The sequence below is a fragment of the Dermochelys coriacea genome, chromosome 1 (genome assembly GCF_009764565.3).
Source record: "Dermochelys coriacea isolate rDerCor1 chromosome 1, rDerCor1.pri.v4, whole genome shotgun sequence".
Lineage (NCBI taxonomy): Eukaryota > Metazoa > Chordata > Testudines > Dermochelyidae > Dermochelys > Dermochelys coriacea.
Window position 1 is genome coordinate 262850484 of NC_050068.2, and position 26597 is coordinate 262877080.

The 26597-nt window shown below is 47.0% G+C and overlaps 1 protein-coding gene across 2 annotated transcripts in view; it reads right to left on the bottom strand.

Moving 5' to 3' along the window:
• The window catches only part of NFAM1 (NFAT activating protein with ITAM motif 1), a 28941-nt gene extending 2803 nt beyond the window's left edge, over positions 1 to 26138 (bottom strand). The window contains exons 1-6 of one of the 2 annotated variants that reach the window (XM_038387034.2): positions 25892 to 26138; positions 22540 to 22893; positions 21388 to 21500; positions 7997 to 8134; positions 4357 to 4443; positions 644 to 739 (exon numbers count right to left, since the gene is read on the bottom strand). In XM_038387034.2, the coding sequence (XP_038242962.1) occupies positions 644 to 739; positions 4357 to 4443; positions 7997 to 8134; positions 21388 to 21500; positions 22540 to 22893; positions 25892 to 25946 (843 nt within the window). In that variant the 5' untranslated portion in view covers positions 25947 to 26138. Of the gene's footprint in view, positions 1 to 643; positions 740 to 4356; positions 4444 to 7996; positions 8135 to 21375; positions 21501 to 22539; positions 22894 to 25891 lie in introns of both variants that reach the window. The other variant, XM_038387033.2, reaches the window with a different exon arrangement.
• Between the last annotated feature and the right edge of the window lie 459 nt (positions 26139 to 26597).

Genomic DNA, 26597 nt, shown 5'->3' on the forward strand with positions numbered 1-26597 from the left:
CACTGGCACCTAACTCTCTATTAGCCCTCCCACTATTACTAGCATTGATGAAACTGCACCAGTGCTAGCGCAGTGGTGGGTGAATCTAAGAATCTTCAATGTCAATGCAGCAACAGTGGCCAGGCTTGCTCAAAGCAAGTCCCATCCTAATAGTAGCACAAATACTTGTGGGATATTGATTGTAATTTTATGTGTGGGCATGTGATGTGTTACAGGTGAGCTATGGACTGCAGTGGTAGGCAGCAAATCAAAATTCTCTAGCACAGGGAAGGCCATGGACATTTTGGGTCAAATTTATCCTCATTGACTTTGATGGAATTACACCACAGATTAATCTGGCTCACCATGTTTATCCTGTTTTCAGTCACTCTGTGTTCACTGCAGACAGAGGCTGGCACGTAAGCAGCTGGGAGCTCCCTAATGCAAATCTTCCCATTCCATTCCTAACATTGCGCCTGCTAGAGAACCTCCCCTCCATCCCTGTCCTCTCACAGAGCTGCGTCTGGACGCAGGACACATGATAAGTGAGGGTGAGATTTAAAATATCACTACAATGCTCAGTTCTTTACTTTCTGAATGATGTGATCTGCTGAACACAAGGTATGAGGCTGCTTTTGACAGCAGGATTGTAGAAGGCTCTTACCATTTCTTTCTTCTTCTTTTTCTTCTTCCCTGTTTTCCCACAGTCTTCATTTTTATCTTCAGCCCTGTCTGGCTGTGAGATGATCATGTCTTGAAGCTACAAGAGACGTACCCACATCACTCAGTAACAGGTTACGTTGCCTTAGCATCCACTCTCCAAACACTCTAACCTCCAAATTACCTGGCTCGCATGTGGCAGTACCAGGTTTCCAATAACACGCCAAGTGCTCCATATTTAGCGAAGAGCACGATGATGTGTACACAGCATCTCAGCTCCCTGACTGAATCGTTCACATTGCCCAAAGAAGAGTGGTCATGATTAAACTCTAACAAAGAATGAATGGGATAAAAGGTAAGTTGGAATCTCCTGTGTTTCTGGTCTCAGAACACAAGAACAAGAGGCCACCATTGAAATTGAAAGGTGATAAAAATGTAAAAGTGATAAAAGGAGATACTTTTTCACACAGTGCACAGTTAGTCTGTGGAGCTCACTGCCATAAGATATCACTGAGGCTAAGAGCTTGGCATGATTCCAAAACGTACCAGACATTTCTATGGATAACTGGATTATTCAATGTTATAACAGTAAATATATTTTTAAAGTAAACAAGAGTTTTGGAAGGGATATGACCATTCAAGTGTTGGGACATATGCCAACCTCTAACTATTTGGGGAGAGGAGGAAACTTTCCCATAACTGCTGTGACAAAGCTCTGTCCTTGTCTCCATGGGTCTCGTGTTTCCTGGCTGATTTTGCTAGCCTCAGTGGCTCACTGTGAATCTCCACGTAGCCCTTTTCTCTCTAGAGGCAAGAGTCACAGCCTACTGAGCCATTTTCATCATAAGCCAGTAAGGGAGGTGAGGAGAAGCTACTCTCCCTTGCACAGTCTCTTTGGTCTCCCAGTCTCAGTGATTAATCGGGGACAAAGGGGGAAGCCCGGGCTGGCCCTCTACTCCAGGCTCCAGCCCAGGGACCCTAATAGTATCAGCAATGTCAGCTGACTTTTTAGAAATAGGGTGCGTACAATTTTCTGGGCCACTTCGCCACAGCAGCCCCCACTTCCTCAAGATCCACTTCACCCTTACTTCAGGGCCTCCTTCCTTGTGCCTGATATGGTTTGTACTGCTCAGTCTCTCCAACAGTGCAACTTCCTCCTACAGCTCCTTATACATGCCCCCACCTAACTAACTGGGAGGCTTTTAACTAGTTTCAGCCAGCCCCCTGATTGGCTTCAGATGTCCCAATCAACCTAGCTGTCCTCCCTGCCTTCTGGAAAGATCTTAATTGGCCCCAGGTGTCTTAATTGACTTGGAGCAGCTGCCATTTGCTTATCCGGGTAACAGGGATTTGTATAGCCCGTGGCTAATATATCTGTCTCCCATTACTTTACTATAGCCATCTGGCCTTGCCCCGTCACACTGCCTACTGCAGGGTTTCTTCCTCTGAAGCTGCTGCTGCTGCTTATTGGAGACAAGATACTGGACTAGATGGACCATTGGTCTGATCCAATATAGCAGCTTCTATTATGCCATGTTTCAAAGTCAATATGCAGTTGGAGGGTCACTGTTGCAGTTGCTAGCCGTGGATTCAGCCCTTAGGCAATGTCCACGCTACACTTTTCAACTTCCCTGAATGTTCAGGCCTAAAAAGTTTAGTAAGACAAGAGAATATAAATAGAAATGCTTCGCTTACAATAGTAATTTTAATAAAATTAAGGAATCGGGGGTGATGGTGTTGTTTTTTTATAACCAAAAACTTTCCCTCATATCTTTGCAATCCAAACAGACCAATGCCAAGTTTAAGAACTGTGGTGAAGGTGTGTGTGGTTACAGCACCTGGAATGCCCAGCAGATTCTGGACACAGAATTCCAAAAAGTTTGGCAGTGGGAAACAATTGGCGTTAACTGGATTCTGAAGGTAGAAATGGATCAGACTGGAGGTAGTTTGTAAACAAGAGCCCTTTCACTGTACTAGCATGATTTATTTTTGTTGTTCCTTTCTGTCCTTATTGTTCTACTGCTGTAGGTAATGTGAGACATTATTTACTTAATGGATCCTGGGCACATAATATGAGAAGCAGAAAGTGAAACCAGCTGCAAATGAGGCAAAACTCACCAAACCTTGTTTTACTCTCCAAACTGAGTGCAAAGGGTAATTGTGATGGGGTGGACAAACCTCATGTTGAAGAGAGATAGGGGTGCAGGAACAACTGCGCCCAGGAAGCTCCACCCTAGCAGGCCTGCTGGTCATGCTCTGGTTGGAGGACGGCCTTAAGAGAGAGTCTCTTCAGCACAATAGGCTGGTGGGTGGAGAGAGAGATGGGGCTGCAGCCATTGTGATGGAGGGACTGTGCCAGGAAAGTGTCCCAGGAGGAGAGTGGTTGCATTAAGCTGCGACTCCTTAGCTTGCAAAGGCCCACAGACCAGGTTACAGGGATAACTGCAAGCCATGACACTCCCCAAGGAGGGACACAGTGGTAGGAAGAGACCCAGGGGTGGGTGTTAACTGGACCACACAAAGTGGATCCCTTCCCTGTGGTGACCAAAAGTGCCCTAAGTTGGAACCTGGTGAAGTGGCAGGGCCTGGGTTCCCCTACCCCTAACCACTAGGCAAGGCTGCCACCAGAGATTCTAACTGCTAGTCAGGGGTTTCACCCTGCTGACAATAACAAACAGCAACAACTGGGAAAAGTCATTGAATCCAACGTGTTCATAACCCGCCCCCACCCCAAAACAACAAAAACAAACAAACCCACAGAGTTCAGGGAAACCTGCACAAGAGTCCACCTAAGAGAGGCACTCTCTCATTTTGAGAGTGCTCCAAAATGTCCTCTACCATATAGGGAATAATTCTGCTTTACTTTTATTAGACCATCACTTCTGTTAAGTAGTGGACTCTTGTCGATCTCTTGAGTAGTTGCTCAAGAAGCATTTCACTCAATATGGTTTTCATCTTGACAGAAAGGGGAAAACACATGTTATATATAGGGCTTAGAACACCCTGAGCCCAGTTTCCAGGGCTGGCCGACCTGCACTCGGTGTAGGACTAGAATGCAGAGGAGGCTAAACATGGCTGTAGATTCCCTTTCCCTGATCCCCACGGCTGTCCGGGGTTGCATCAACCCTGACAGAAGTTAGAGCAGTCTCAGAGCTGCTTTAAACTTTTGGCCCGTGGTAATGGCCCTCAGAGGGCTGTTACACCAATCAGGGATGGCTGGGTTCAGCAGTGTCCCAGCCATGCCCATGTACAAGGACTTCTCCATGCAGGACAAATCTTCAGCTGTCTGATCTTTGCCCTGCCTGAGCAGTCCAAAATGGCCATATTGGAGGCCAGTACCAGCCCATATTCCATGAAGGCCTAGTCTGGTCTGCATACAGGGAGGTTTCCACTGCCAGAAATGATCTCAAATCTCCCACCATGCCTCAGAGCAAATCTCACATTGCAGCACCTATATCAAACAGGCCTCCCCAAACTAATAATGTTTGACAAAACAACTTTTTATCAGAGAGAAGAAAGATTCAACATGCATAAGCCCAGCCTGGGATGAGAGGAACTCAGCCGTTCCTTTTCTGGGTGGGAGGAATGGAAGCAGCAGTTAGATTTACTGCCTTTATAAAGGCACAGCAGCTCCGTGGTGGTTTCTATGCCAGGCCCAATTTCAAAGGGAACCCCCAGCAGGACAGGGTCAGGTTCCTTACTTGAGAGGAAACTTACCGTAGCAGTGGCATTCGTCTCAAGCGACAAGCTGTTCGTGTTATTCTCAAGGATAGAATAGACCTCAGGTTGGTGGGATTCTAGGCACTAGAGCGGGGAGAGGAAAGAGGGCTTGTGTCACATCGCAAACATGCAGTTCATGGAGGTGAAAAAATGCACTGATGCCTGCTGTGATCAGGGATTGCCATCCGTCCTAAATTTGAGTTCTGATGAGCCTAAAGCCTGTGTCCCCAAAGTCTGTCAGAGATCCTGAAGTCTGCAAAAATCCTAGAAACTGCTTCCTGCCCTAACTGCACAGGGCAATCCCGTCCTTGTCATGATTTTGAATCACGGAGACAAGATGAGATTGTTTTTCTCCCTAGGATATAAATCTAAGAAAGCAGGGCCCCTCCAACCTGCCTCCATCTACTCCAAATTCTTCACATGGTGCAGAATAAGACTTTCCACTATGGGGGACATTCACTGCTCAGTGGGACAGGAGGTGAACCTGCAAGCAAGCTGAGCTCTGAATGGTACAATGTGGCACTAGTGTGCACATCACTCCCAGGTTCCAATCACAATCATGCTCGGCATTTGGGAATGGAAAGAGGGGCTGAGCTGATGTCCTGATGCCAAACAGGACAGCAAATGGTAGGAACTTCAGAGTCACTTATAAGGGGACAATTTGCATTTGTTTTTTAAACTGGGAACTATTTTTCCCTCCTTAGAATGCAGAAATAATATAGGGACTGATACACACACACACTAAATCACATTTACATACATACACCCACACACTCCCCCTGAAACAGAGCTTAAATTCAGCCAGAGCTGTCCAGAGTAGAGCTCCAGTAAATATTTTCAAATTTCTGGGAGGCTGCGAGCTGGCTCTGTGGCTGAAGCCTGGAGCCCCAAGCCCCAATACAGATGCCCCACAGAGCAGAAGCCCCGAGCCCTGGGTGCCCTGCAGGGAAGAAGCCCCAAGCCCTAGGGCACCCCATGGGGCAGAAGCCCTGAGCCCCAGAGCACCCCGCATGGCAGAAGCCCTGAATCCTGCCACCCCCCCTCCACCCAATGGGGCTAAAGCCCCGAGACTCCCTGCGCCAGAGCTGAAGCTGGAGCCCTGAATTGTGGGAGTGTCCGGGAAATACACTATAAGAATTTAAGCTCTGGCCTGAATGCTCACACACACATGCGAGCATCTCCTTGTCCCTCAGATAATCGTGTCACTAAAGATCCATGTCAGACTGAATGATGCTCCAGATTTGCCCAGAGGATCTAATAAAACAATCAGGAGGACTTTACCATGTGTATTTCAAGGATGACAGCAGGTTGCCAAGGTGGCTGTTTCTCTGGCAACAAGAAGATGGGAGGAGCTTAGGCAAGCAGGAGGGGCAGATGCTGTTAGGGAGGGATTGCAAAGTGAATGAGACTGTCATGTCTCTTAATACAGCAAAGAGAAAAAGCAAGTGACTGGGGTTGATCCTGGGAGGCACTGCGCATCTATCACCCCATTCATTTCCCTGGGAATTACAAACGTTCAGAACCCCTCTGGATCAGGCTCAAAGGGATCATGATTTAAAGAAGAGCACAGTGTGTTGGTAGGTGGATGAACAGCCTGCAAAGGGGCCCTGAGACAGGCAGGGCAGCCAAAATCAGTAGAGCATCATGTGGTTCCTACCCCCACTCACCCCTTCAAAGAGGCAAACATTAATAGTTATTTAATCTGTCCACTCATTTGGAACCCAGCCCCCAACACGCATGCATGTGCACGCACACAGCGCTCTCCTCTCATCTTCCTTGCTCTCCGTTCCTTTCCTGCTGCTGGTCACAGAGAGTCTCTTGCCCTGTGCATTTTTCTCTCAGCAACAAAGCAGTGGCGGATTAGCCATTGGGCCAATGGGGCCCTAGCCAATTTGGGCGCACCTGGAAATATGGGCACCCCCATGCCCCAACCCGATCTGCCTGCTCAGCGCTCCTGCGGGAGAGCAGGGGAAGCCCCCGCTCCCTGTCAGGAGTGCCAGGCTGGCGGGGCAGGGCAAGCCCCTGTGCCCCAACCCCATTTCCCCGGCAGGAACACCAGGCAGGCAGGGGAAACCCCCACGCCCTGACCCAGCTCCCTGTCAGGAGTGCTGGCGGGATGATGACGGGGGGACGGCAGGTGGAAAAGGTGGAGAGAGGCCCCCACTTGCTCTGACCTAGGACCCCCACAAACCCCTAATCCGCCTCTGCAACAGAGAAATCAGGCTGTGTGTGCTACTGTGCGGTAACCAGCTCCAGCACCACACTAGCTTCTAATAGCGTAGATGGGACCAAAGGTGGTGCTTCAGGCCCCAAAACATTCCTTTTTACCTTGTCCTGTTAGATCAGATAGATTCACACCTACAGGCACCAGGGAACAGGAGTGCAATCTGCACCCTTGGGTAGCTAGGCTGGAGGAGGCTTTCATCTCAGTGAATAGCACCTTTACATTCTGCCCAAGGTTCCCTAGGAACCTCAGCTGCTAAAGCTTCCCAAGAGACACTAAATGAGTGCATCTCTTAGGGAAATTAGCCCCATTCTAAGATAATCCCACCTATATTTTGGGGACCAGCCCGGTCAGTTCCTAGCCCTTCATGGAGAAGGAGCAACAGGGGGGGTTGCATCATCATGTCCACCAGCCCTTGCCTGGGGCTTTTTCACAAAGCTGGCCCAGGGTTTAAAACACTGTTATTTTAAACTTTGGGTAGACACCTCGAACGAGGCAACATGATGAAACGTGTAATTAAGATGGAGCTAAGGCTGCATGACAACGCTGACTGAGCGAAAACTGGATTGGGATTTTTTTTAAACCTCCTTGCAGAAATCATCCACTTTTACAGAAAAACTCTCCATGTTTACTAAACAGTTGAATTAAAAATAAATTTATTTCTAAAAGTAAAAGATTTATCAAATTAATTCCCCTCCCCCAAATTATTACTCGGGTATTTCCAGATGCTTTTTTTTAAACCTCAGTTCCAAAAATTAAAAAACCAAACCAAACCCTACTGGCCTCATAAGAACCTGTGAAGTTTGAGCTAGAAAAGACCTAATCCATCCTCTTGTCCACATCAGCATCCCACCCTTCTTGGCAGCGCATTAGCATTCTATACAGAACATTCTCCAGAGCTTTGCCCAGTCACAAATGATTCATGCAACTGAGCTTCCATCTCTCCCCTGGCGAGACTTTTCCACTCCATTATAGATCTCATGCTCAGAAAAGGTTTCCTGATATTCTTCTCTGCTCACTTTCACCCTTTTACTCCCCCCCACACATTTGCCCTGCCGCCCATCTTAAGCAATTCCTTCCCTTCCTTGGGTAAACAAATGCATTGCCACCACTAGGCTAGGGGAATGGAAACAGCTGCCCTGGGCCACTTTCAGGAGTGGTAAAAGGGTGTCAATTTTATTCTGAGCAGAAGGCAAAAGTTATAGAGAAGAGACGGCATAAGAAGATACCTCGCCTCCTCACCAACCCTCTCTTTGGAATCAAATCCTTCCTTATACTGAGGTGAAGGGAGTGCACTGTGTCTCTCCTCCAGCCCCCAGATCACCCTATTTTTACATGGTGCCATGCTGGTGTACACATGGAGGTCTAGCTGTATGCCACATTGGGAATGGGGGTAGTTCTGGTGGTACTCACAGTGTAGATGGAGCCAGATGGTTCTGAGCTTCCTGAAGGGGCTTGGGCTCCTGTGCTCAGATCTGGGCATCTCTGGAGGACATCTGGGCATCTCTCAGGAAACACCACCAACTTAGGACAAGACACTAAATGCCAGATCTGTTGTAAACACACGACAATCCAAAATGTGAAATAAATGTTTGCATGATTCTTGTACTTAACACATGATCAGTGATAACTAGTGAATCACATTTCTATAGCACTTTCATCACAAAGGACCACTTTGAAAACAGTGGGCTCGACCCTTCTCTCGCACCAGTGTAAACCAGTGAAATCAGCTGGGTTACACTGGTGTAAAATGGTGTGAACCAGACTGTGTTTACACAAAAATGACTTCTACAATACAGACATCTCTGTGGTGGAACTTGCATCTATTTAACAGCACATAGCAATGCTGTAGCACAGGAAATGAAGACAGCCCTACCCAGCTGCAACTGTAGGGGGAATGTTAGAGGGGCAGAATGCAATTACTTAAAATGAGACTTGGTCAGAAACTAATGCTAACATTACAACCCTTGAGAAGAGTACCAGGAGACCTTTTATTGGTCAGTAATACACTGAGGCATTGGTCCAATACTGACTTGAAGGAAGATGACCTCTTCTGGAATCACCAACACCGTTTCCTTTAGCAAATGAGTTTTCCATAGAGATCTTCCATTCAAATACAGACCAAATCTAACTCGCTTAGCTTGTGAGATAGGATAAGGTCATCACCCCCTCCGCGGTTGTGTATACAAAGGTCAGAAATGTAAGGTGCAGCATAATACAAGGCAATATTACTTCACTTGATTCATGACTTTGTGGAGGGGTTTTCCTTTTGTGAAAGAGAGTGTCATTCTACCAACATGGCGGAGGGAAACCACTACTACTACCACAAGTACTCTCTTGACTGAGCAAAATTGTTCATAACAACGCAGAAAAGGCAGAAGTATTTGAAAAGTATTTCTGTCCCGTATTTGGAAAGAAGCAGGATGACATTTGTCTCATATCACATGAGGATGATGAACTACTTTCCAATCCATTAGTAATTAGGGATAAACATTTAAATCTTCAAGCCTAGAGAACTTGTATTAAGAAATTCTATGGCCAGCATTATACAGCAGGTCAGCCTAGACGGTCCCTTCTGGTGTTAAAAAATAAATAATCGGTGGGTCAACTCAAAATCTGGAGATGTCAGCAAGTCTTGAAATTTCCCCCTAGGAAGATATGTGGCTAAACTCTCTGGAGTAAGGGGAAGGGGCTTGTCCTCAGCCTTGGTGCTAGTTCAGCCTGTGCTTATTTTCCCTTCATTTGGTTAACTATTTTGGTTGCAATGTGGACACAGCATTTTTCCTGCTAAGGAAGAGGGGCACTTCTGCATCTCACATCCATTCACAGTCACTACCTCTTTGGGTATGTGTCCGCAATGCAATTAAACACCCTCAGTGGGCCTGTGTCAGCTGACTCGGGCTCGCAGGGCTCAGGCTACAGGGCTGTTTAACTGTGGTGAAAACATTTGGGTTCAAGCTGGAGCCTGGGCTCTGAGACCCTCTGGGCTCCAGTCCGAGTTGCAGTGTAGACATAGCTTATGAGGTGAGGCCCCAGGAGTAGGGAGGGGTCAGCAGGCCCGTAACTAGACAAACTAAAGTGGGGAGTCAGTATAGATCTGAATGGGAGGTCTGGAATCACCTGTCAAGTCATGGTGTTTTTGTCAAAAAGAAGCCAAAACAAAAGGAGAAAGAAGCCTACTCCCTATTTATTTGAAATTCTACAATAATTTGCAAGTGACCAATCAAATACCTACAAACATACACAAAACCCCTCATTTAGTTCTCATAAGGCACAAAACACAGAACAAGTTGTTATTGAAAAACCCAGCATCAGCACTGCTTTGATACGTTTTGGGGTTTATTTTTTAAAACGCAGGTTAGCTCCTTCTCTATACACATGATAAGGATGATAAGTTTCCATGCCCACTACTATCCAGCATTCACAAGATTGATAGCTGTGGCTGCATCAAAAGTCCTGAGTGCCTGAACAATCTCCCAAGGACCTGAAGTTCAGGCCAAAGGCCTGTAGTTTGGTAGGTGCGTGGAAAAGAGAGTGATTAATCAGATTGGAGTCAGGGCAGCAGACCCACAGGACACAGGGTGAAAGGCAGTGATTTCACAGGGGCCTGAAACAAATTGGCAGCCTCACAGCACATGGTGGGCAAGAGAGACAGAGACATCGTAGAGGCCTGAGCTAAGTGAGTCTCCTGATGAGGCACAGGGTGCAAGGCCGTAACCTCACACGGGCTGCTCCCTTGCTTCAGGCCCCACAGGACATGGTGGTGGAGATTGTGACTTTAGAGACTTGCCAGCAATCACATTTTTGTTGTGAGACTCATGTTGGGTATTTTGACTCAAAGCCTCTTGTCATGTAGGGATGAACATGAACAACGTCGCAAAGTTTTGCCCTTTCTCCAAATGGCCGCTGTTTCCCATACCCCATTAGTTGGGCCTGATGCCAGGCTGCTCTTAGTTAAGATGGCTACCATTTCCTTACAGCCTGTGCAGGTGACAGTGAGGTTGCCCCTAGAAAAGAGGGCCATCATCTTCCAGTGTCTCCAATGAGACTTAAAGTCAGGCTACATTTTAGCAAAGGTGTGTGCTATCAGGAGGCAGGGAAGGGCCATGCAAAGAGGAGGTGAGTACAGGGCACAAGGAAGGACACTGGTAGATGGGTGGGGGTGGAGTAGTGAATATAGGAGGACAGGATAATGAAGAGAGGACTGACTCATTATTTTTGACTGTTTTGGGGCAGGCAATGCTGGCATTAGGAAATTGTGAACAGAGAAAGGCAAGTGATGAGTGCCAGCCCGAGATAGAGAGGAGAGAAAGTGAAGTCTCCTTAGAAGGGGGTGAGGGGTGGTCAACCTTCCAGGACTGGCCTGGAGTCTCCAGGAATTAAAGATTAATCTTTAATTAAATATTATGTCATGTGATAGAACTTCCAGGAATATCTCCAACCAAAATTGGCAACCATAATGTGTGTGTATGTGATGCATTTTAGGTTGAATTTTCAACTTGAAATGATCTCACATATGGACTGTGACCAGGCAGCTTCCCTAAAACTTAAACAGCATTGCCAACCTCAAGTGCTCAGAAAGATGAGACTGGTTTAAATATCATGAGATTAAAAATAATAAAAATGTTGGTTCTTTTGGTTTCCACATTTTCAAATGCCACAACCTTTGAGGGCTAGAAACTTACATTTTTTTAAAAAAGTAAAAGATGAGATTCTCGTGTAATCACATAACTCCTGGAGATAGGGTTTTAAGCAAAACACCGCCTATTGCAAAATTCACAATAAAATCTGTGAATTAGCAACATTGGAATAATCAGAAGACAAAAAAAATTATCTATTGTTTTTCCATCTCAAACCCATGATTTCTGAGGGGGAAGAAAGTATTTCATGATGTTTGAACTTTCGAGGTAGGTAGTACTGCAGAGTCCTGAGGCAGAGGAGCAGTCCCACAAGATAAAAAACATCAAGCATACTTGCCAACAATGGAAAATGAAAAACCTGACAATTTTCCTACATGCTGCTTTCTGGGCTCCCTCCTGCACTGATGTGGAGTCTGTGACGCTTGCCTACAGGGGACTTATTCCAAAATAGCTTTTCCTGATTAACACCATGTGTGGATGCTCTTATTTCAGAATGACTGCCTTACTCCAAATTATCTTAATCCATTTTGGAGTCACACTTTACCTTATTCCGGATTAATTTTCATGTGTAGACAAACTGTAAAAGGCACAGCACAGAACTCTCAGCCTTCCCAATGCTGGGATGCTCTGGGGCCTGGAGAGGCTGGGGCCTCTTGGAAAGCTGCCTGTCACCGCCTGAATGCTATGCAAAGCTGCATGCTACAGTCCTGCCCCCTACAGTTCTGCCCCTGCAATGCCCCTCCCTCTACCAGCCCCACACCAGCATGACCCCCCACACCAGGAGTTGTGAGGGTATCTTTGGAAGACATGCATGTAGCTGTCTTCTGCAGTTCCTGTCCTGGAGAAATCCTGCTCTGACTGGAACTGAGACTGTTAGGGTATGTCTACACTATGAAATTAGGTCGAATTTATAGAAGTCGGTTTTGTAGAAAGCATTTTTATACAGTCAAGTGTGTGTGTCCCCACACAAATGCTCTAAGTGCATGTAGTCGGCGGACTGTGTCCACAGTACCAAGGCAACAGTCGACTTCCGGAACTTTGCACTGTGGGTAGCTATCCCACAGTTCCCACAGTCTCCACTGCCCATTTGAATTCTGGGTAGAAATCCCAGTGCCTGATGGGGCTAAAACATTGTCGCGGGTGGTTCTGGGTACATATCGTCAGGCCCCCGTTCCCTCCCTCCATAAAAGCAAGGGCAGACAATCATTTTGTGCCTTTTTTCTTGAGTTACCTGTGCAGATGCCATAGCACGGCAAGCATGTAGCCCGCTCAGCTAACCATCACCGTATGTCTCCTGGGTGCTGGCAGACATGGTACTGCATTGCTACAGAGCAGCAGTTTATTGCCTTTTGGCAGCAGACCGTGCAGTATGACTGGTAGACGTCATCAACGTAGTCCTGGATGCTCTTTTAACTGGGCGCCTGGGCAAACATGGGAGTGACTCAGCCAGGTCATTTCCCTTGTTTCGTCTCATGGCGATTGAGTCCTACCGGCAGTGCACTGTCTTTTAATCTGCAGCTAGCAGAAGACGATGGCCAGTAGTCAAACTGCACCGTCTTCTGCCGAGCACCCAGGAGGTGACGATGGCTAGCGGTCATACTGCACAGTCTGCTGCCAGCATGATGTATAAAGATAGATGAAGTGGCTCAAAACAAGAAATAGACCAGATTTGTTTTGTATTCATTTTCTCCTCCCTCTCTCTGTGAAATCGACAGCCTGCTGAACCCAGTTTTGAGTTCTATCCTTGAGGTTTTGAGTTCTATCCTTGAGGCGGTCATTCAGTTTCTCGCAAAGCCATCCCCTTTGTTGATTTTAATTCCCTGTAAGCCAACCCTGTAAGCCATGTTGTCAGTCGCCCCTCCCTCCGTCAGGGCAACAGCAGACAATCGTTCCGCGCCTTTTTTCTGTGCAGATGCCATACCACGGCAAGCATGGAGCCCACTCAGATCATTTTGGCAATTAGGAGCACATTAAACACCACACGCATTATCCAGCAGTATATGCAGCACATGCAGCACCAGAACCTGGCAAAGCAAAACTGGGCGAGTAGGTGACATCAGCGCGGTGACAAGAGTGATGAGTACATGGACACAGTCTTCTCTCAAGGCATGGGCCCTGCCAATTTGGGCATCATGGTGCTAATGGGGCAGGTTCATGCGGTGGAACGCCGATTCTGGGCTCAGGAAACAAGCACAGACTGGTGGGACCGCATAGTGTTGCAGGTGTGGGACGATTCCCAGTGGCTGCGAAACTTTTGCATGCATAAGGGTACTTTCATGGAACTTTGTGACTTGCTTTCCCCTGCCTTGAGGCACAAGAATACCAAGATGAGAGCAGCCCTCACAGTTGAGAAGCAAGTGGCAATAGCCCTGTGGAAGCTTGCAACGCCAGACAGCTACCGGTCAGTCGGGAATCAATTTGGAGTGGGCAAATCTACTGTGGGGGCTGCTGTGATGCAAGTAGCCAACGCAATCAAAGATCTGCTGATATCAAGGGTAGTGACCCTGGGAAATGTGCAGGTCATAGTGGATGGCTTTGCTGCAATGGGATTCCCTAACTGTGGTGGGGCCATAGACGGAACCCATATCCCTACCTTGGCACCAGAGCACCAAGCCAGAGAGTACATAAACCACAAAGGGTACTTTTCAATAGTGCTGCAAGCACTGGTGGATCACAAGGGACGTTTCACCAACATCAATGTGGGATGGCCGGAAAGGTACATGACGCTCGCATCTTCAGGAACTCTGGTCTGTTTCAAAAGCTGCAGGAAGGGACTTTCTTCCCAGACCAGAAAATAACCATTGGGGATGTTGAAATGCCTATAGTTATCCTTGGGGACCCAGCCTAGCCCTTAATGCCATGGCTCATGAAGCCATACATAGACAGCCTGGAGAGTAGTCAGGAGCTATTCAACTACAGGCTAAGCAAGTGCAGAATGGTGGTAGAACGTCCATTTGGATGTTTAAAGGCGCGCTGGCGCAGTTTACTGACTCGGTTAGACCTCAGCGAAACCAATATTCCCACTGTTATTACTGCTTGCTGTGCACTCCACAATATCTGTGAGAGTAAGGGGGAGACGTTTATGGCGGGGTGGGAGGTTGAGGCAAATCGCCTGGCTGCTGGTTACGCACAGCCAGACACCAGGGTGGTTAGAAGAGCACAGGAGGGTGCGGTACGCATCAGAGAAGCTTTGAAAAACAGTTTCATGACTGGCCAGGCTACGGTGTGAAAGTTCTGTTTGTTTCTCCTTGATGAAATCCCCTGCCCCTTAGTTCACTCTACTTCCCTGTAAGCTAACCACTCTCCCCACCTCCCTTCGATCACCGCTTGCAGAGGCAATAAAGTCATTGTTGCTTCACATTCATGCATTCTTTATTAATTCATCACACAAATAGGGGGATAATTTCCAAGGTAGCCCAGGAGGGGTGATGGAGGAGGGAAGGACAAGGCCACACAGTACTTTAAAAGTTTAAAACTTATTGAATGCCAGCCTTCTATTACTTGGGCAATCCTCTGGGGTGGAGTGGCTAGGTGGCCGGAGGCCCCCCCACCGTGTTCTTGGACGTCTGGGTGAGGAGGCTATGGAACTTGGGGAGGAGGGCAGTTGGTTACACAAGGGCTGTAGTGGCGGTCTGTGCTCCTGCTGCCTTTCCTGCAGCTCAACCAGATGCTGGAGCATATTAGTTTGATCCTCCAGCAGCCTCAGCATTGCATCCTGCCTCCTCTCATCACGCTGCTGCCACCTTTCAGCTTCAGCCCTCTCTTCAGCCCACCACTTACTCTCTTCAGCCCGCCACCTCTCCTCCCGGTCATTTTGTGCTTTCCTGCACTCTGACATTGTCTGCCTCCATGCATTCGTCTGTGCTCTGTCAGTGTGGGAGGACAGCATGAGCTCAGAGAACATTTCATCGCGAGTACGTTTTTTTCGCCTTCTAATCTTCACTAGCCTCTGGGAAGGAGAAGATCCTGTGATCCTTGAAACACATGCAGCTGGTGGAGGAAAAAAAAAAGGGACAGTGGTATTTGAAAAGACACATTTTATAGAACAATGGGTACACTCTTTCACAGTAAACCTTGATGTTAACATTACATACATAGCACATGTGCTTTCGTTACAAGGTCGCATTTTGCCTCCCCCCACTGCGTGGCTAACAGCGGGGAACATTTCTGTTTGGCCATAGACAAACAGCCTAGCAGGAACGGGCACCTCTGAATGCCCCCTTAAGAAAAGCACCCTATTTCAACCAGGTGACCATGAGTTATATCACTCTCCTGAGGATAATACAGAGAGATAAAGAACGGATGATGTTTGAACACCAGCAAACATACACTGCAATGCTTTGTTCTACAATGATTCCCGAGTATGTACTACTGGCCTGGAGTGGTGAAGTGTCCTACCATGGTGGATGGAATAAGGCTGCCCTCCCCAGAAACCTTTTGCAAAGGCTTTGGGAGTATATCCAGGAGAGCCACGAATGCCAGGGAAAATTAATAATTAAACATGCTGGCTTTTAAACCTTGTATAGTATTTTAAAAGTTACACTCACCAGAGATCCCTTCTCCGCCTGGTGGGTCCTGGAGGCAGCCTTGGGTGGGTTCAGGGGGTACTGGCCCAGGTCCAGGGTGAGAAACAGTTCCTGGCTGTTGGGAAAACCGGTTTCTCCGCTTGTTTGCTGTGAGCTATCTACAGCTTCCTCCTCATCATCTTCCTCGTCCCCAAAACCTGCTTCCATGTTGCCTCCATCTCCATTGAAGGAGTCAAACAACACGGGGGCTGGGGTAGTGGTGGCTGAACCCCCTAAAATGGCATGCAGCTCATCATAGAAGCGGCATGTTTGGGGCTCTGACCCGGAGCAGCCGTTCGCCTCTCTGGTTTTCTGGTAGGCTTGCCTCAGCTCCTTAAGTTTCACGTGGCACTGTTTCAGGTCCCTGTTATGGCCTCTGTCCTTCATGCCCTGGGAGATTTTCACAAATGTTTTGACATTTCGAAAACTGGAACGTAGTTCTGATAGCACAGATTCCTCTCCCCATACAGCGATCAGATCCCGTACCTCCCGTTCGGTCCATGCTGTAGCTCTTTTGCGATTCTGGGACTCCATCATGGTCACCTCTGCTGATGAGCTCTGCATGGTCACCTGCAGCTTGCCACACTGGCCAAACAGGAAATTGAAATTCAAAAGTTCATGGGCCTTTTCCTGTCTACCTGGTCAGTGCATCTGGGTTGAGAGTGCTGTCCAGAGCGGTCACAATGGAGCACTCTGGGATAGCTCCTGAAGGCCAATACCATCTAATTGAATCCACAGTATCCCAAATTCGACCCAGCAAAACCGATTTCAGCGCTAATCCCCTTGTCGGGGGTGGAGTAAGGAAATCGATTTTAAGAGCCCTTTAAGTTGAAAAAAAGGGCTTCATCATGTGGACGGGTGCAGGGTTACATCGATTTAACGCTGCTAAATTCGACCTCAACGCCTAGTGTAGACTAGGGCTTAGTGTCCATTTATTCATTCCAGTCCCTTTACTGGGCTAAAGGAAGGGAGAGGTTCTCACCCCTGACTTCTCTCTCCCATTAATGTCTAATAATTGTAATTTTTTTAAATCAGAAAAATAATCTGTCTCTGACTGCGGTATGACAGAGTGGTGCTCCAGGATTCAAGAGCTGTTGCCTTGGCAGCCTGTCTTGGTGAGCTCTTCATTCCTTCTCTAATTTATTTGATGCCATGTTCATAAGAGCTTATGAATAAGAATATAAGAACAGCCATACTGCTTCAGAGCAATGGTCCATCTAGCCCAGTGTCCAGTCTTCCGACAGTGGCCAATGCCAGGTGTCCCACAGGGAATGAACAGAACAGGGCAATGATCAAGTGATCCATCCCCTGTTGCCCATTCCCAGCTTCTGGCGATCAAAGACTAGGGACACCCAGAGCAGGAGTTGCATCCCTGACCGTCTTGGCTAATAGCCATTGATGGATCTATCCTCCATGAACTTATCTAATTATTTTTTGAACCCAGTTATAGTTTTGGCCTTCACAACATTCCCTGGCAACAAGTTCTACAGGTTGACTGCATTGTGTGAAGAAGTTCTTCCTCTTGTTTGTTTTAAACCTGCCACCTATTAACTTCATTGGGTGATCCCTGATTCTCATGTTATGTGCAGGGCCGGATTAACCTTTTGTGGGCCCAGCGCAAAACGTATTTGTGGGCCCCCATGGAAACAATGGAGCATGGCGCGGGGAGGTCAGTCCCCGGAGTGAGGGGCCAGCCAGAGGCAATGCTCTACCCAATGCGAGGGCACTATTTAGAAACCAGCATTTGCCAGCCACACAGTGGCCTGCCCTGTGCTGCCAGCATGCCCCTTCCCTTGGGGGTGGGCCTATGCCACACCACACAGCGCCCCCCCCGCCCTACACTCCCCGACTCCCTATGGCCAGAGGCCCCCCAGATCCACTATGCCCAGCACCCCCCCAGACCCACCCACAAATGCACAGCGCCCTGAACAACACCACCCCTATCCACAGCCCCACCACAACTGCCCAGCACCCCCCACAGACCACCCCCACTCCTTAGTGCCCCAACACACACAGATCCTTTAGTCGTCTCTTTTCCAAGCTGAAAAGTCCCAGTCTTTTTAATCTCGTCTCAGATGGAAGCTGTTCCATACCCCTCATCATTTTTGTAGCCCTTCTCTGCACCTTTTCCATTTCTAATACATCTTTTTTAAGATGGGGCGACCAGAACTATATGCAGTATTCAGAGTCTCAATGTACCATAGATTTATATAAGGGCATTATGATATTTGCTATCTTATTATCTACCCCATTCCTAATGGTTCCTAACGTTGTTTGCTTTTTTGACTCCAGCTGCACACTGAGTGGGTGTTTTCAGAGAACTATCCACAATGACTCCAAGATCTCTTTCTGAGTGGTAACAGCTAATTTAGATCCCATCATTTTGTATGTATAATTTGGATTATGCTTTCCAATATGCATTACTTTGCATTTATGAACACTGAATTGCAGCTTCCAGTTTGTTGCCCAGTCACCCAGTTTAACGGGATCCCTTTGTAGCTCTTTGCTGTCTGCTTTGGATTTAACCATCTTGAGTAATTTTGTATCATCTGCAAATTTTGCCACCCCACCATTTACACTTTTTCCAGATCATTTATAAATATGTTGAACAGCACTGGTCCCTGTACCAATCCCTGGAGATACTGCTAGTTACCTCTCTCCATTCTGAAAACCAACCATTTATTCCTACCCTTTGTTTCCCGTCTTTTAACCAGTTACTGATCCAGCAGAGAACCTTTCCTCTTAGCCCATGACTGCTTATTTAAGAGTCTTTGGTGAGAGACCTTGTCAAAAGCTTTCTGAAAGTCCAAGTATACTGCACCCACTGCATCATTTTTGTCCACCCCCTCAAATAATTATAATATATTGGTGAGGCATGATTTCCCTTTACAAAAGCCATGCTGACTCTTCCCCAACAAATCATGTTAATCTATGTGTCTGACAATTCTGTTCTTTACTATTGTTTCAACCAGTTTGCCTCGTACTGAAGTTAGACTTACTGGCCTGCAATTGCCAGGATCACCTCTGGAGATTTAAAAATTGGCATCACATTAGCTATCCTCCATATTAGCTACTGGTACAGAAGCTGATTTAAGTGATAGGTTACATACCACATTAGTAGTTCAGCAATTTCTTGATTTCCTTGGGTGAATATCAGAGAAGGGCATGCCTAGTAGTTAATGTAGGGCAGGAGGGCTAGGTCCCCACACCAACCAGGGTTCGGAGCCAGAAGGTGAAGAGCCAAAGGTCATATACCAGGAATCACAGGTGCCAGCTTCCAAGTTTCCCCATGGGTGCTCAACCCCCACTACACTCCTGGTCCTGCCCCAGCTCCACCCCTTCCCCCAAATCCCACCCCCACCCCGCCTCTTCCCGCCCTGCTCCGCCTCAGGCCCTGCCCCCACTCCACCTCTTCCCCTAAGCCCCCACCCTGCCCTGCTTCTTCCTTCCCCCACTCTGTCCCTTCCCCTCCTCTTCCTGCCCAGTTCCACCCCATCCCCATCCCTATCCCTCCCGCTTCCTCTCAGTGCTTCCTGCACACCACGGAACAGCTGATCCGCAGCAGGCGGGAGGCGCTGGGAGGAAGGGGAAGGAGTTGATCGGCAGGGCTGCTGGCAGCAAGAGGCACTGGGGGGTGAGGGAGAGGGAGGAAGGAGAGCTTGGCTGCCAGTGGGTGCTAAGCACCTGCTAATTTTTTTCCGTGGGTGCTCCCGGGCTGGAGCACTCACGGAATTGGTGCATATGCCAGGAATCATGCTGTGTCAGGAAACCAGGAGGTCAGGACCAGGAGACAAATGCAGGTAGTACAGGGAGAGGGAATCCAAAGCAGGGTGGAGACCAGTTGTACCAGCAAGTTCCTGTTCCTCCTTCTGGCTTAAGTAGGGAGAGTAGGCCAATCAGGAGGCCCAGCGTTCCAGCAATTGGGGCTCAGAGTGGAGCCTCCTAAATGAACTGGGCTTCAAGGAAAGCCAGGTCTAGCTGATCTCAGCAAGCTGATAAATGGAGGGAAAGAGAGTGATGACCTCCCTGTAGACCTGGGTTCAGGACCTGAATCATGACACTATAGTTATAAATGCCACAGAAAAGTCCATAAGGAAATTAATAATTCATCTGCAAAGCAGAGTTTGAGTAGCGGCAATAAATAAGGCCTAGGGCCACACCTTGAACAATGCAGAGAAACCAAAATATTGAATAGCTGCTCATTAAGTAAGTACTGTCCATCCTGTGCTGAGATGAGGCAGAGGTCCAATGGAAAAAATAGCACGTAATCACGTAACTAAAGACTCTATCATAAGGCATACACATAAGTGGCCCAATTCAAGGATGCATAGGCAAACTTAATTCTGGCATTTCCTAAGTTTTAATTCCTTGATTTTGCAACATTAATAATGTTTTTACTGTAGGTTTTTGTATATAACATCCCAGGTTTTTTAAAAAAAGCAAAGTGGAAAACCAGAAATTTCATCATATGGAATCATATTGATACCCACACAGTTCGTCAGAAGAACTGGAAGTAGAAGCCCACAGCACAGATCTCTGCCACTTGAGCTAGCAGCATCACTGAACGCAGTAGTAGATTGCCACCCCTTATCTAGACCAGCCACCAGAGGTGGATGAGACACACACGTTGCCTGTGGCTAACAGATATTTGTGGCAGCAGAGGGATGTTGAGATTCAGGAATTCTAGGTTCCGTTCTAGGTTCTGGAGAGTAGTGTGCTTCAATGAGCACAGACTCTTATGCCCCTGCTCCCTCTAGACCTGACCCCTTCTGCCCCATCCCCAGTAGTCTGTTCCTGTCCCAGCCCTGACTCTTCCTCCCCCCCAGCTCCACATCCCAGTTTCCTCCTGTCCCCACCTCTTCATCCTCGTCCCAGTCTTCTCCTTGGAGTTCCAGTCTTCCCTGACCTTAGCTGCCAGGCCCAGTCTCCTTCCTTGGCTTCTCATCTCAGTCTCCCTTCATTCTCTTTGCCCCAGTCTCCTTGCCCAACTAGTTCCTGTATCCCACCTCCCCCACACACCCCACAATGTCCCTCACCCCTTTTCCCCAGCCAATCCCAATATCCACCCAAGGCTCCTTGTCCATTCTGTTTCCTCCACTGCACACCTTCCCCAGGGGTCTAGCTCTTGCCCTTCTGCATTCCAGATTGGCTGCTTCTCCACCACACTGCCTGGGTGCCAGCAGTGAGGGAGCATTGGAGAGAGAGTTTTTGGGCTCTGAGTTCCTGCACCTGGTGCTGTGAGAAGCAATTGCAGGGGAAGTCCTGCTCAGCCTGGCAGCCCTGGGCTGCAGCACGCTCAGTTGCTCTTTGGGGATAGTGCACACACAGTCTGGTTGACATAAGTTGCTTTTAACATGAACAAAACTATATATTTACCCTTCATCTTGTTCTCTGATATGGCTAAATCATTTTTGCTGAAACTTAAAAAAACCCAGCAGTCTGAGGTAGACTCTCAGCATGGAAAATTTCAGTCCAAACAGTTAAAGTTTGGTAAAGTTATTAACTACTGAAAACAGGGTCTTAAAATGGGAAGTGTCAAGAAACCTTAGCTACAGGCATCACTACCAGATGCGACTGTAATACTTATCTTAGGACTTGCCTTTCTCTTCCACAGCAGCAGAGCCGTTTCAGTGATGCTCAGTATGGTGAGGATAGTGGTAAGAGCAATGAGAAATTTCCACGTGCTGGGAGAGGGCTCTCTGTACCCTGTGTCTGTGAGGAGGAAGGCAAATGATTCATGGCATGAGTGGTGGTGTGAACCCACTATTCATTTTTACCCCCAAGTTTTCCATTCAATAGCTGTCAGAGGGCTAAAACTCACAAGCATCTCTGAAGAACGTATCTTTTAATACATGTTTTCTTTTAAATCACATCCTGGGTGAATGCGAAAGGTCCCAAAACAAAGACTAGGAGTACTTGTGGCACCTTAGAGACTAACAAATTTATTTGAGCATAAGCTTTCGTGAGCTACAGCTTACTTCATCCGATGAAGTGAGCTGTAGCTCACGAAAGCTTATGCTCAAATAAATTTGTTAGTCTCTAAGGTGCCACAAGTATTCCTTTTCTTTTTTGTGAATTCAGACTAACACGGCTGCTACTCTGAAAACAAAGACTGATAGTGATGGACAGAATCAGGTACACGTAGGTCCTTGCAAGCTTTCCCAACCCCTCCAACTTTTCCACTGTACCTCACGCCTGACACCTCACCTTCTCTGTGGGAGAAGTAGACTGGGGAAGACAAGGGTGGTACGGTGGAGCGCAGGAAACAGGGACATGTGACGGACATGGATAAGCAGGGGGTGGCAAAGTCATGAAAGGGTCTTGAAAGTGACGGCTAAAAGAATGACTTTGATATGGTATAAGACAGGGAGCAAGTGGAGAGATCCAAAGAGGAGGTTATGTGGTCAGAACAGCAGGCAAAGATGATATTTGCAGTTGCATTTTGTACGGATTAGAGTAAGGTGGCACTCCTCGACATAGCTATGTTGGCAACACTTTGTAGTGTAAACCAGGCCTTAGCCTCTTTGTGCCTCCATTTCCTCATCTGTAAGATGCGGATAATGCTATTTACCTCCTTTATAAAACACTGACATCTGTGGATGAAAAGTGCTACCCAAGTGCTAGTTATTACGAGTTTCTACCTAGTTTTGATGTAAAGAAAAAAAGGGCAAAAAACTCCAGCCAGATTTTGCCTTTCAAACCTTCTTCTTCTAATCTCTCATTGGTTAGGTGAGGCGCACTCGGAGCTTACCTCTAACAAGGATGAATACCCCTTTTCCTGTTATCTTTGTGCTTGTCCACTTGGCCTCGCAGTAGTAGGTGCCAGTAGCAGAGGGGTTTCCTAGTGGCCCAATTGTATGTAGGTAATCCTTCTCTGTTGTCTGGTTCGTCTGTCCAGGAGGGATTGTTTCAGATACTGGACAATTTTTGATTGTGACTGTCTTGCCTTGTGAGTTCACCCAGTAATAATGGATTGTGAAGGTGGTGTATTCCTTCATGTAGGGGTAGCTGACCAGGCAGTTCATAGATACTTCTTCATTGGCAAAAGCAACCTGGATCGGGCGGGTTTGTTTTACAGAGACCTTCTGTCCTGCAACCTGCCATCCTAGACAATAGGAGATAATCATTAGCATTTATGTAACAACATCCCCAAACACACACTTGTGCTCTCTCTCTCTCTCTCTCTCTCACACACACACAATTAGATGCATTATCATGGGGGTTGCACCCAGCTTTGCTGCATCCAGGATTGACTACTGTCAGAGACAGGATGATACTGGACTACATAGACCACTGGTATGTTTTGGCAAGGCAACTCCTGTATGGTCTAGAGAGTCCGTTAGATAAATATTGTGTGGTTTTAGATACACTTGCAATCCAGGCTTCCCCTTTTTCTTTGTGAGTTCTTCTCTAAAACTCGAGCATGCTGAAAGGGGGAAGAAGGGAGGAAGTGGACTGATTACTCAGTATGTGAGAATATGTTATGGCTGTCAAAAGTGGAAATTAACTCTGGTTTGCTGTTTTGTATAATGCATCCTCTAAAATCCCATGCCTCTGGGTCAGTGGGCAAACGTGTGTGTCAGTGTAACTGTGTATTTGGGCACGTGGGGGTGTGAAAGCGAGGAAGGAAATTGCACACACTGTGCATGCCAGTATTGAGACCATGAAAAACATTAAGAGGATGCAGCTTCATCACTCAAAACTTTTGCCACTCTAAACAGCAAAGCAAAGGGTGAGTCAGCACATAAGACACAGGAACTATTGGCAGAACTGTGAAGACCTGAAGTAGCCATGCGTGATAGTATCTCTTTAAGAGAGAGGAGAAATAGTTCCCATGATTGTTGTAAGGCAATTGGAAGGATATCTGCTGCTGCAGTTCACCAAGTGGTGATATATAGGAAGTTACAACAGAGGCTGCAGAAGCAAAGGGGAGATGCTGTCTCTAGACTTGTTCCCTTTTTTGTTTAGCATAAAGAAAAAAAAGCTAAAGGGGAACACCATATAGTGTGAAAATGCCAACAGACAGCCCATTTCACAGGGTATATGCCCCCGCCCCTTTGACATCATGATTCAAGTTCTAAACACTAGACAACCTTTGATCTGTTTATGTTAGCACCTGCAATTCCCATCTCAAAGCATTTGACCTAATAATGAATAGAGAACAATAGGAGTGGAGGAGTGTCAAAAGCATTTTAAAAGTTATCAAAAAATCATCAGTGCAGCTCCAGCCAACTGCTTTTTCTTTCCATTTGCCAGTGGAACTAATTTCCTGTCACTGTTCCCATGATAAGTAAGGGGGCAGGAGAGACCTTAGTCACCACTGTACTTAGACTAGATCAACTTGAAATTGGGCCCTCAAGATTCAGGGCAGCTGCTGCCCTTTCCTCTACAGACAACCTGCATCATCTTCCAAACTGAAAAGGAGTACTTGTGGCACCTTAGAGACTAACAAATTTATTAGAGCATAAGCTTTCGTGAGCTACAGCTCACTTCATCGGATGCATTTGGTGGAAAAAACAGAGGAGAGATTTATATACACACACAGAGAACATGAAACAATGGGCTTATCATACACACTGTAAGGAGAGTGATCACTTAAGATAAGCCATCACCAGCAGCGAGGGGGGGAAAGGAGGAAAACCTTTCATGGTGACAAGCAAGGTAGGCTAATTCCAGCAGTTAACAAGAATATCAGAGGAACAGTGGGGGGTGGGGTGGGGGGGAGAAATACCATGGGGAAATAGTTTTACTTTGTGTAATGACTCATCCATTCCCAGTCTCTATTCAAGCCTAAGTTAATTGTATCCAGTTTGCAAATTAATTCCAATTCAGCAGTCTCTCATTGGAGTCTGTTTTTGAAGCTTTTTTGTTGAAGGATAGCCACTCTTAGGTCTGTAATCGAGTGACCAGAGAGATTGAAGTGTTCTCCAACTGGTTTTTGACTGTATCTGACCTTTACTGGCCTAAAAAGAGATGAGGCGCTGTGAATCCCGTACCTCAGTGCTCTTCCCTCATTAGGACAGTAAGTCAGAACCGTATGGACAAGTCTCTCTACGCAATAGGAATTTTGATTCTTTCAGTGATACATGAATTGAAGCATAGAGATATAAAGAGAAAGGTGGAGTGGTCATCTTTCCTGGTTGTGAGGGGATTCTCTGACATCTTGCATTCTACAAACAGGGTCGCTGTAGGACCCTAAAAGAGCCCCATAATGTAATCTGAGCTTGGTGTGACATCATCATGTTATAACACCATATTGTGACACAAACATCACAATTCTCTAACCACCACATTTCAGAAGTGACAACCTAAAATGAAAGGAGCTAAATACAAACCGCTGAGAAGAGTTCGGGGGTGGGGTAATGGAGGGAGAACATGATTATGGTCTACAAACAACTTCAAGGTAAAGCATGCCAATGAAAGAAAGGCCTCTGCAGATGACATAAGAAGGAGCAATGGGGTGAAGTTAAGGGAAAGTTTAGGTTGCCGCACTGGGAACCATTTGTAACCATAAAAGCAACTGAGCTGTAGGATACTCCAAGGGAAATGCTCAGGGTATCATCACAGCAGAGTCAGGAGCAGGTTAGATACTATGTAAGAAAGAGGGATGTAATGCGGGATCATCCAAAATGCAGCGGTGGTATGGGAGGACCAGTGATCTGAGTGGCCTCTTCTGGCCCTACTCTCGAGTCTAGGACATGATCGTTCATCCTCCTCCACCTCTTCAGTTCACCCTGTATAACAATGCCAAGGTTTCCATGAACCTGGCTTTCACACAAGCCATTGCAAAGTGCCACTGTCACAATGCAGGACCGATACCTACCCTCCTGTTAATCCCTGGAGCCCTTAGTTTGAGAAGACCTTGCCACAGAGGACCTGAACCATTTAATGTAGGTTACACGGCACTACTTCCATAGTCCCCCTCCCTTCTGGGTTTTCTTTATGAGTTCTTAAAAGACAGAATGTTTAAAAGACAGAAATAGCAGGAATGTGCAAGTTACTAGTGGGGGTTCTCTGGAAATTAACAAAAGACACCAGCTGAAAAAATGCTGTAATGTGACCAAATTAGAGCATAAACAAAAGGAACAAAAAACACTTTTTACCTCCATGCTGAAGGAGCCAGAGAAGAAGGAAGATGGCATTTAGACTGGAGGCCATGATAGGGTCAAAGTCTGTAAGAAAACAACCAGATCTGACGCACCAACAGACGAGAGATGTTTTTGGTTAGGTATCTCCACAACTAAGATGTCATTTCTCCCGTCCCTTTTGCAAGGGAAGAGGTGGGGAGGCAGCAGGATGGGAAACACAATGCAACAGGCAGATTGTTCCTGGTAGTCACGGCTCCCTTCTGCTTTTTGGCTGGACTCCTCCCTGCCTCTGTGGTTGGTGTAAACTGCTACGCTGGTGTTACATCAGTCAATTGATGGTCACAATATATATAGCTCTCGCTAGATTGTGTGTTGGCTGGAGCGGGTGATGGGGAAGTAGAATGTGCTTTGCATGCTGGATGGGGCACTGGCAATACATAGAAAGGCAGACATGGCGGTAGATGTACTATGTATTGTCTTTATGGGTAATTTTATTGATTTTGATGGGTTGCATTAGTGAGATTTGCTCTTAAGAACCCTTTATTTTAGCAACATATACCCTGCACAGGTGCAAAAAAGGAAGGAGTCTCCCTCCCAACTTGAGCACCCATACAGGGAGCAGGCCCAGTAGCAATCACTGCACTTCCCCGAGTACAAAGATTTCTCCTGGGTAGCACTTAGAGCCTTGACAGATGGGGAGAGAGGAAAAGCAATGTCTTAA